This window comes from Vulpes lagopus, chromosome 16, assembly GCF_018345385.1.
Source record: "Vulpes lagopus strain Blue_001 chromosome 16, ASM1834538v1, whole genome shotgun sequence".
NCBI classification, from domain to species: domain Eukaryota; kingdom Metazoa; phylum Chordata; class Mammalia; order Carnivora; family Canidae; genus Vulpes; species Vulpes lagopus.
In genome coordinates, this window is record NC_054839.1 from 14,888,577 (window position 1) to 14,900,067 (window position 11,491).

Here is an 11,491-nt window from a genome sequence, read left to right on the forward strand (position 1 = left end):
CTCTGCTCAAAATGTGCCGCACATACTATTAGCACTCACCAGGAGAAGTACCACTTTCCTCCCATTTTCCAAAGAAGGAAATCAAACTACAGGACAGATACAGACTTATTCAGGGTTATATGGGAAGAAGAGGTTGAGCCAGGGAGGTGGGTGGGCTAAATGGAGGATGGACATTCAGGAGGGCATTTGTTGGGATGAGCGCGGGGCGTTAAATGTCAGCAATGAATCACTAAATTCTACTCCTGAAAGTCACACTACACTATATGTTAACTAACTTAAATTTAAATTTATAAAAAAGAAAGACTTGTATATTCTAAGTTAAAAAAAAATCCAGCTCATTTGACATCACAGCCCATGCTCATAAACACCGCCCTAATCACACTGGCAAACTGGAACATCAGCAGGATTTCCAGTGATTTTCAGTGGCTGGTAAATTTGTCACTGATTCTTCCAATTTCCCTTGAAGACTTTTTTTCCTAATTCAGGATCTCCTTCCGATGCTCTTCAATAACACAGTCTCCAACCACAACCACTTCAACCATCTGATCTCAACCAATAGTTAGCCAGTCCACACTGTTTATACTTTTCTCAGCCTCCCAACCTTCATCTAAGAGCCCATGCTCTCTGGTTAGGCTGATTTTTTTTTTCCTAACATAAGAATGAATGAGACTAACCTCATGCCTCAATGAATTCCTAATTCCTAGCCTACTGTCTTGAAGGAGAACCCTCCTAGAATGGTCCAATAAGCCCTAGCCTCTGTCCCTACTTTTACTCCTCCTCTAGAGAATCAGGGCAGTTGACATATTGCTAATTATGGAAGGCAATTACTAATAATTAGAATTTTCACCTGAAATAAGAGAGAGATGCTATAAAACATTTGATCAGGGGTGCCTGGGTGGCTCAGTAGGTTAAGCATCTGCCTTTGGCTCAAGTCATGATCCCAGGTCCTGGGATCAAACCACTGGTCGGGCTCCTTGCTCAAGGGAGCCTGCTTCTCCCTCTCCTGCTCCCCCCTGCTTGTGTTCTCTCTCTCTTCCTCTCTCTCACTCCGTCTCTTTGTCAAACAAATAAAAATAAAATCTAAAAAAAATAACATTTAAAAATAAAGTATTTGATCATTCCATGAAGAACACAATCTGGTCAAGTTATGCTGATATTTTTACAAGGGAATCTAGATAGATTTTTAGCTGACATGTATTGAGAATCTTTTATAGCTCAGTCTCTGCGCTTGGGAACTTTATATGTGTTTTATGGAGCAAATGTATATGCTAGAGGAGATATAGACAAATAACACTAAGTTAACTGTTCAGTACACTTTGCAACACATAGTTAAATGCTCAGCTATAATTAAAATAAAGTTATATTAACCAATTAAAATCAATAGAGAATTTATATATGATACCCATAATTTAACAAACTCAAAAACAAGATAATTGATTACTAGGAAATAATTTGGGTTCCCCATTTAATTGTTTTCATACTAAACCTATTTCTTGGCCCAATAATTTATTTCATGAGTCTTAAAATCACATTAAGATTTGGAAGTCTCAATTAAACCTGTTTAATTCATTATCAAGCAAAAGTAACTTTCAAATGCCATAAGCTTCTGACTGTCCTTTCTCAAGATGAGATGATAATAATTAGCTTTTGGAATAATAATGTAAGAGTCTAAGATTAAGCAAATCTAGATTGTTAGTGGCTAAATTTACCTAGCTTCCAATACATACCTGAGCATTGCTATTTCTCTAAAAACAAATCAACCTTTGCCAACATCCCAAGGTAACCAGCAAGAAAAAGGCAGAAAAACAAATCATCGATCACCATTTACCAGTTCCAGTTTTATCTTCAACTCAAAAAAAAAAATGGCATAGGTTTAATTCAACCTCCTTCTGATTTATAGCAAATATTGGTGGTTTGGATCAGAAGCAATACTTTCAGAGACTCCGTAATGAACCTATAAGTGGATATGGCATATAGACAGAACAATTTCTTATCTCCTTAGTTTCACACAGCACACAAACCTGATGGTGAAAATTAACCTCCTTTGCAGTTCAACATTTCTAATTAGAAGAGACATCAAAAAGATTATGCTTTAGAAAGCAGTATGGCCATAATATTCTAGACAGCCTGAAACAGAGCTCTGCAACCTCCTTATAGCCTTATAGCCTTATAGCCTGCTGTCTAAAGGAAAAAGCAATAACCAGATGATGTTTCAAAGCAGTGATGGCTTTTGCTGGCAAGTTGTGTTGTATTTTCTCATCTTATCTTTTTATACTTATTATTAAGAAGTGATGCTCTGGTAAACAAGAATTATCCACTGCTTTTAGCCCTGATTGTGTACAAGAGTCTAAACCATAAGACCATGCTTTACCAAAAGTTTCCTTGGTAGAAATATTTACAACTGTTTCAGAATTGAGTAGTTCATTTGTAATCCTTTTTGGGTTTGTTTTGTTTTGTTTTGTTTTGTTTTGTTTTTGTCTTGGTTTGTTTTCTCTGCATGGGGCAGGAAAGGGGGCAAAGAAAGAGACCCTGAATTCAGCTTAGATGAGAACACAGGACTTTAAAATAGAAGGCCATACAAGTTCAGCCCTTCCTCAAGGAGGAACTGCTTTCACAACATCAGTGGTTGATCAGCCACATTTAAAGTTTTCATTGCTAAGGAGTACACCATTGCACAAAAAAGGTCACTATCATTGTAGACAGCTATAAATTTTTCTTTAAAGATTTTATTTATTTATTTATTTATTTATTTATTTATTTATTTATTTGAGAGAGAGAGAGAGAGAGAGAGAGCAGGAGCAGGGGGAGAGACAGAGGGACTAGCAGACTCCCTGCTGAGCAGGGAGCCAATGTGGGGCTTGATCCCACTACCCTGAGATCATGACCTGAGCTAAAGGCAGATGCTTAACTGACTGAGACACCCAGGTGCTCTAGACAACTACAAGTTTTATGAAGTTCTTTCTTACTCTGAGTTGAAAGCTAATCCTACCACTGGTATCCCATGTATCCTAGTTCTATCCTTTGAAGGAATACCAAGCAAGCTTCACCATCTTCCACACCTTCCTCCTTTGAGTAGTGGAGGCAATTTTTATGTCTCTCTTTATTTTTCCCACCTCCATATTAAATACTTCAAATACATATTAAATACTTCAAATTATTAAATATTAATATATTATATTAAATACTTCAAATTAAATCCTTCAAATTATTCCTCATATGATATGGTTTCTAGCTGCTGCAAGTAAACTGGAACTGGAGCTGTAGCTTAACTTAAAAATGTTCCGACATGATAGGGCACCTGGGTGGCTCAGTTGGTTGAGCATCTGCCTTTGGCTCACGTCATGATCTCAGGGTTCTGGGATCCAGCCCCATGTCAGTCTCCATGCTCAGCAGGGAGTCTGCTTCTCCCTCTGCCTCCCTCCACCACTGCTTGTGCTCACTCTTTCTCTCAAATAAAAAATAAATAAAATCTTCTTTTTAAAAATGTTCCTACATGCAAGTAGGCAAAAGAGAAATCTGAAAGTTTACACCTGTAATTGACACAACTGGAAAGACTATCCAGAACCAAATGGTTCATGTGGGAGCTACACCTATGTGAGCTCCCCTTCGTATCATACACACACACACACACACACACACACACACACCAGTCCCATGGGTGGTTCTGTGATACCAGGTGGGTCTGAAAACCTCATCGCCCTGGCCACATGGACTAACAGAAAGAATAATCACAAGTTCCAAGCCGGACTAACCAGAGTCACTCTCCAAGTTTTTAAATTGGAACATGGAGAAGGCTCGCTATCCGCTTAGCCGCATAACTCTTAGATATGACAGCCATTTACCCATTTAAAGGAATAAGCCAATTTGATGAGGTCAATATCCAAAGGAGTATGGGGAGAAAGACTTCAAACCTCCAATTCCAGTCATTCTTGGAACCAACTCTACCCTTATGTTTCCTGTGGTCTGGTGATTAAGCCAATAATGCCCACCCCCTCGCCCCCAGCTGAATTGAGTTTGAGTTAGATTTGTATCATTTGCAATACAGAGGATCCTATCTACTACAATATTTATAAGATTCCAACTAGCCTAACAGGACCAAGAGAAAGCAGGTCATAAAAGGGAAAAAATCACTACCCCACCCTACAAAAGATGTGAATAGAATCTCTCTCCAGCAGTGAGGCAACTGGATGGCTCAGCTGGTTGAGTGGTGAACTCTTGGTTTTGACTCAGATCATGACCTTATGGGTTCTGGGATCAAGCCCTATGTGGGGCTCTGTGCTCAGCCTGTAGTCTGCTGGAGATTCTCTCCTTCTGCCTCTCCCCCCCACACACTTTTGCTCTCTCTCTATGTCTCTAAATAAATCATAAAAAAGAATCTCTTTCCAGCATTATTTAAGAATGACGGTGATACCTCCAAAAAAGAGAGAAGTCTTTCTGCCCTAATCGCCTAAGCTCCATAGGACTGACACTGTTCAAAACTATATTCCTAGAACTATCACAGTACCTGGCATATATTAAGTGGTTGAAACACCCTCCACTATAATTTTCATAGTACAAAAAAAAATTTCATAAGTACACAGAAAAAAAAAACAATAGGTAAAACATCAAATATAACTTACTAAAATGAAGATTCAAGTTCCCTAAGGAAACCTTAGACATGTCATTTCACCTTCTTAGGATTAAATTGCCCTTTTGCCATATATATGATTCAATTACCTCTTTGGTCTTTTTTTAACCACAAAGTGCTATGACTCTATACATACCAACAATGGTAAATAATAGTCTTCTAAAAACCTGAACATGTAGATAAAAGAAGGAAACACAGTAATAAAGAAGGCAGCACAAGAATAATCAGAAAGAATAGCCCACCCAAAAGATAGTTTTGGGGAGAAGCAAAAGAAAAAGAATGAGAGGAAATCACCAGTGATGGGATCGAAGAGGTCATTCCCATGTGGCATCTTGCGATTTGCTTCCTATTTTACTCCAATTAATCTCTGTGGTCAAAAAGCCCTCTGTGTTGGCCCCAAACTGCCAGCCCCAGGACCTTGTCCCTTCCCGGGTCCATACATTCCATATGATGGCTCCTTCACCTAAACCATGCATCTCCTTTCAGCACTGGCTTCCCACTTCTGTCTCTGGTCCTCGAAATTCCCACTTGCTCACACCACTCCGGACAGGTTGGATTTTGTTTGTTTGTTTCGTCACCAACAGAATATATACCCAATTATATTGTCTGCCTTACGTCCCTATTTCCCATCCTGTCCCCTACCTGGACTGATGCCCAAATGTCCATAAAATTTTCCACTGATTTCTTAGGTTTGGAACTTTGGATTCGGTCCTGACGCCTGCAATCACAAAATAGCATCTCTATAAAACACGGTGACCCATTTACAATGAGCTGCTCTAAGGAACTGACCTCAGATCCTTTCATGAAAGAAGGCCTTGATTCAGGAAAACCGTGTTATTACAACTAACAACTGATGTTAAGTATTACTACATACCTGTGCATTACACTATGCGTAGATACTGCACTAAGCATTTTGCACACATTTGTTCATTTTGTTCTCACGATACCCCTATTAGAGAAGCACTAATTTCCACCTATGCTTCAAAGGTGAAGAATCTGAGGCTCAGAAGGAGTAACTTACTCCTGGTTACATAGCTAGTAAGGGCCACTCTTGGTTGCACACAAGAGCCATATCCATCTGAATCTGGAATCCTTGCTCTTGCTCACTACATGACTTACAGAGGCACTAATCCCTGTGACAAATGGGGAGGCAGACCTTCAAGGAGGCCAAAAGCAAAGAGACCAGGGAACTAAAATCAACATGATCTACTTCTCGATTTTGCTTAGAGTCAGCCCTATTTGAAGAACCTTGTTCCTATTATGTAGCAATAGATTATCTGCCATTTTGCATTGTGGAAATGTACCCTCCATTATCCAGGCTAATCTGGTTGACTTCAGAATGCTGTACACAGGCATTCCAATGACACACCACTAATTCAATCTTCTCTGTGAGGAAGATGCTACTGGACATCCCTTCAACTTTTTCCCTACAACTTTCAGTGCAGGGTGCCTCACATAACCCACAACCCTTCTCTCCTACAATGCCTAGAGCAAAAGAAGTAATTTAGAATACCAGGAAGGAGACAGAGGGTAAAGAAGGAAAAAGAATTAAAAGAGTGGTGACCGACCCCCGCCCCCCCAAAAAAAACCTACTATGAAAATTGAAAATTAAAAATTAAAAAAAAAAAAGCAACCCAGTGCAGGATGATCATCTGATAACTTGTGATTCAGAGAGAAATAAATTTCCATGGTCCATCACTAAACAGAGAAAAGCATCTTACTGTGCAACAGAAACTGTACGTTCAAATAACCACAGAAGAATTTTCCTACATCACAGAGTAGAGAAATACTGAGTATCTCCTATAGGAGTGAGATCTTATTGCTATAATCCATGTAGCAGAAGGTCTATTGCAGAAGCAGCATCTCATCACGAAGCAAAAATCCAATCACTTTCAGGTTCCAGAATCTCTAGTTCTTCCAAAACTCCTCCTCTATCCATTGAGACTCTTACAGATATTGGTGGAATTGAATGCCAATCCCTACTGAAGAGTCATCCGATGCTTCTATGTGATAATCAAAGTCTCTAGTTTTACTGAAATGGAAGCTGAGAATCAGACTAGCAAACTCCTTTGGATCGGTCAGTAATTAATACGTAAAGGTCTAAGTACTGAAAGTACAATCCGGGGTAAAATGCAGCATAGATGATTGTCTCTCATTTGTTAGGAAGTTTAAAAGTCATAACTAATTGAAAAATTGTTTTAAGCTAAAAGAGAGGGGCAAGACCTAAAACATTTCATTTTTAAAAGTAAAAGGTCCTAAAAATATGCTTAAGGAGGGAGCCTCATGCCTTCATTCCATGTCCAACCAGCTTCCTATTCTAACCAATTTCCATTACTCAGGGAAAAGAGCAGGGAGGAGAGAAAGTATTTGAAAAACTGCCAGAGTAAAAAATCCTATAATGAAATTTTGCTCATTCTTGGAGAAATGAGGTAGAATTAGATGCTTCAGCGGTGGTGAATTTCAGAATCTGGGTAGCTTCCAGTAAATGAAGTTTTTCCATAATGTCAAATGCAAAAGCTATCTGATATCAACATATTGAGCTTGAGTTTTTAAATTCCTATTTCCTTACACCAAATTGTTTGAAACCTTTGAGATAAAAACTTCAATAAACTAGTGTTCCAAGCTTTTAATATTTTAGTCCCTTGAGCAAGCATGTCAGATTAATCTTCAAATTGCAATGGGCAGAAAGAACATTCAACCAAATTCTTAAGCCCATGCCTCTCTCAAAGGATGTTAATAATGTAAGCAGTTTCATTGGCTATTAAGATTCCAAACTTTCCTAATTCTCAGCACTATTACTATTTAAAAGCAGGGGGTATGGGGGAGAGAAAACCACCTACCCTGAAAGGAAGGGATTTTACTTATTTTATCTTTGTATCCAGGTAGCACTTAGCACCTTGCCAGGCACACAGTAGGCATCTAACAAGTACCTCTAGAATGTGTTGATGGACTGGACTGGGGGGGGGGGGGGGTGGAAATCTTGCTGAGAACAGCATGAGTCCAAATCCTGGCACTGCTCGGCAACAAAGACCATCCCCAGAATTAGGGTTATCGAGGTACAGCAGGAATTTGGAAGCGTGTCCTCAAAGACACATCAAGAGGATTGTTTCCGGAGCTGGCGAGGAGCCACCCCAGAGCCACTTGCAGAGGGATCAGACTCGTCTCTGGCTTTTCAGCACGCCTGCAAGTGCTGCCCTGCCTGTCTGAGCCCAGCGCCTCCAGCCTTCCACGGGGCTGAACCGGGTTTCCACTCACACAATTTAGGCGTGAGATCCGACCTCGCTAGTCTAACCCGGGCCTCCTCCCCGAGCCGCGGTCATGGGAGGCCGCGCCGTCCTGGGCGCTTGGAAAAACACACGCGACTGCCCGGGACACCTCCGAAGGTGAAAGCGGGGAGCGGGCGGCGGCGGCGAGGAGCGGGGGGGGGGGGGGGGGGGGGTCCAGCCCGGGCGCCCTCCAGAGGTTTCTCAGCCCACTCCCAAAGCCCCGGCCCCGGCCGCTGAAGGCTCGGGGGGGGGGGGGGGGGGGGGGGTCCAGCCCGGGCGCCCTCCAGAGGTTTCTCAGCCCACTCCCAAAGCCCCGGCCCCGGCCGCTGGAAGGCTCGGGGGGGGGGGGGGGTCCAGCCGGGGCGCCCTCCAGAGGTTTCTCAGCCCACTCCCAAAGCCCCGGCCCCCGCCGCTGGAAGGCTCCGGGGTGGGGGGGGACCGCGCTCCCGCGGCGCAGGCCGCCCTGGGTCGGGAGCGGGCGGCGGCGGCGAGGAGCGGGGGGGGGGGGGGGTCCAGCCCGGGCGCCCTCCAGAGGTTTCTCAGCCCACTCCCAAAGCCCCGGCCCCCGCCGCTGGAAGGCTCCGGGGGGGGGGGGGGGTCCAGCCCGGGCGCCCTCCAGAGGTTTCTCAGCCCACTCCCAAAGCCCCGGCCCCCGCCGCTGGAAGGCTCCGGGGGGGGGGGGGGGGACCGCGCTCCCGCGGCGCAGGCCGCCCTGGGTCGGGAGCGGGGGCGGCGGCGAGGGGGCCCGGCCGGTACCTGGTGTGGCTGTGGTTGCGGGGACAGTCCTTCTTCTCCATGATGGCCGGCACGCAGTTGGTGAGCTCCGTCCAGTCGGCGTGCAGCCCGCAGCTCCAGCCGGTGGAGAAGCGGGAGAACAGCCACGTCTCCTTCTTGCCGGGCCGGTGGCAGGTGCACTTCTTCTGGCCCGCCTTGCAGCTGCACGGCTGCTCCAGCCGGATGTTCTTCACCAGGTGGCGGCCGAACGTGGTGCCCCCGGTCTTCTGGATGTGCAGGAACACGATCACGTCGCGCCCTTTGATGTTGAAGTCCACGAAGCGGGTCAGGTCCTTCAGCGTGAAGTTGAAGCGCGGCGCGAAGCGGGGCAGGGAGCCGTTCTCGGCGGCCTCGGAGTCCGGCTCCTCTTCCTCGTCGTCCTCCGGCTCCCCGAGCTCGTCGTCCTCGTCCTCCGGCGCCGCGGCCCCGCGAGGGCCCTCGGGCGGCCCCCGGGGGGGCGGGGGCAGCTGGGGCCGGCGCTCCCCCTGCTCCGGCGGCGCCTGTGCCCGGCGGGCGGGACCCGGGGCTGCGGGCGGGCCGGGCTCGTCCGCGCGCGGCCGCTCCCCGAAGTTGGCGCAGGAGCTGGTGCAGGAGGGGGACACGTACTGGTACATGATGACCACGAAGAGGAGAGTGAGCACCGGCGTCAGCAGCCACTTGTTGAACCTTTCATCCATGGTCCCGCTCTCAGGCCGGCAGGCGAGGCGGCGGCGGCGGCGGCGGCGGCGGCGGGGACGGGGACGCGCGCCCGCTCGGAAGTTTCGGGGACTCCGGGGCGCGGCTCGGAGCCCGCCGCTCCTCCATGCCCCTGACGCCGGCGCGTGCGGCTGGCTGGCGGCCCCGCGGCTCCCCGGCACTCCCGGGCTGGCCGCGCCAGGGCCTGCGAGCCGAGCGGCGAGGCGGGCGCCGGCGCGCGCGGCTCCGGCTCCGGCTGCGGCTCCGGCTGCGGCTGCGGCTCCGGCTGCGGCTGCGGCGCGGGGCGCCCTGCGCTCCCGGGGGCGCCCGGCTTGGCCCGCTCCCCGCTCCCCGCTCCCCGCTCCCCGCTCCCGCCCCGGCGCGGCGCGCGCTCAGGCCACGCGGGGCATCCCGTGGCCGGCGCTCGGGCGCTCGGGCGCTGGGCGGCGCGGCGCGGGTCCTGCACCTGCGCGGGGCAGCCGGGCGGCCGCGGCCGCGAGCGCGGGGCGCTGCATGAGGCTCGCCGGGGAAGGGCGCGGGCGCGGGCCAAGGGCGAAGGCGCGGCCCGGCCCCGCCGCGCCCGGAACGCGCCGCCGGCGCCTTTGCCCTCGGGGCGCGGGGCGCGGGGCGCGGGAGCCGCGGGGGCAGCCGGCGCCGCCGCAAGTTTGCGGAGGAGCCCCCGCGGCGGCCGCCCGCGAGGCGTCTGTGCGGAGCCGGCGCTCCGGGAAGAGTCGCGCTGCCGCTCGGGTCGGTCCGCCCAGGCGCGGGCACGCAGGCACACTCGCACACACTGGCTGGCACCGCCACAACCCGCCAGCCGGTGTGACAGGAGCCCTGCTACCCGCAGCAAAAACCTGCCCTAGGTACGGAGCATGCGCCAAAGCCTTCCCCAGCCCCGGAGGAGTTTCCAGGGGAGGAGTCCGCCGCTCCGCGGGGCTCGGAGGAGGCAGCTGGGGGTGGGAATCCCTTCAACCTTAGAGCGAGGAGATACTCGAGCAAGGAGAGAGGCCCCGAGGAGAGCGTCGCCGGTACGGGTCCGAGACCTTTGCATCCGCAGCCCGTCGCTTTCCGCTCTCCGAGGATGCGCGCACATCTGCCGGCCTGCGCGCGGGGGTAGCGCTTGCACACGGCCGGGCAGGCGCTCCGAGGCTGGGCTGCCCTCGAGCTTGCTGGGGAAACTGGCTCCAGACTGCTTTCGATTTCCACCCAAGACATTCTAACAGTTGCTCAAGTTTTATTCTGGACCCTCCTTAACTACAAACTTGGTGTGCCCAACTCTACAGTTTTATTCAGCCGGCATCCATCCATCAAGTATCCATTAGGCACCCGCTATCAGGCTCTTTGTTGAACATACATACGCTTCATTTCCTCCAGCACCAGACCAACCGACTCACAACCGTGCAGAACTTAGAATCTAAGAGGAGCTCAGGGGTCACCTCTGAAAATTCATCCCACTAGGGGCACCCGTTGAATGTCTGCCTTTGGCTCTGGCTCGGGGCGTGATCCTAGGGTCCTGGGATGGAGTCCCACATCAGGGTCCCTGCTTCTCCCCCTGCCTATGTCTCTGCCTGTATGTGTGTGTGTGTGTGTGTGTGTGTGTGTGTGTGTGTGTGTGTCATGAATAAATAAATCTTTTTTAAAAATCATCCCACATTGACTTCCTAAATGTGCAAAACTCACCCCTCACCCGCCCCCCTACCCCACCACCACCACCACCATGTGGATGGTAAAATGTACACTTAGGTAGGTCTTTCATTGGCTAAATAAGCTTTTGCTTATATGCAGATTTTTAAAACTTTATTTTTCAAACGTCTCAATTTTGCCTTTACCTGAGAATCAAATCGTTGTTTAACAACGGTTTCTGTTTTCCAGGTAACGAATGGATATGCCATCAAATGGGAGTAACTGCCCCTTCACAATCCATATACTCGCTTGACCCACGTGGAGAGTGGCAGTGTGTTGAAGAGGGGAACAATGCAATTTGATCCCCTTGCTGGGGTCATCATGTCCTTTTGGGCTACCCCACCAGTCCCAGTCCACCATGCCTGGCATCCCATGCCTTTAGAGCAGCCATCCTTCCCACCTGACCTCTTTATGGATCTGTGTGGTACTTGTCTTTTCTTGAGACACTGTACCAATCTCTTCCATT

General features: G+C 48.8%; 1 protein-coding gene across 2 annotated transcripts in view; it reads right to left on the reverse strand.

Moving 5' to 3' along the window:
- HS6ST3 (heparan sulfate 6-O-sulfotransferase 3) overlaps positions 1–9,546 on the reverse strand; it is a 646,367-nt gene extending 636,821 nt beyond the window's left edge. Inside the window, exon 1 of one of the 2 annotated variants that reach the window (XM_041731393.1) lies at positions 8,650–9,546. In XM_041731393.1, coding sequence (XP_041587327.1) covers positions 8,650–9,344 — 695 coding nt within the window. In that variant the 5' untranslated portion in view covers positions 9,345–9,546. The remainder of the gene's footprint in view (positions 1–8,649) is intronic. The other variant, XM_041731394.1, reaches the window with a different exon arrangement.
- Positions 9,547–11,491: the final 1,945 nt, after the last annotated feature.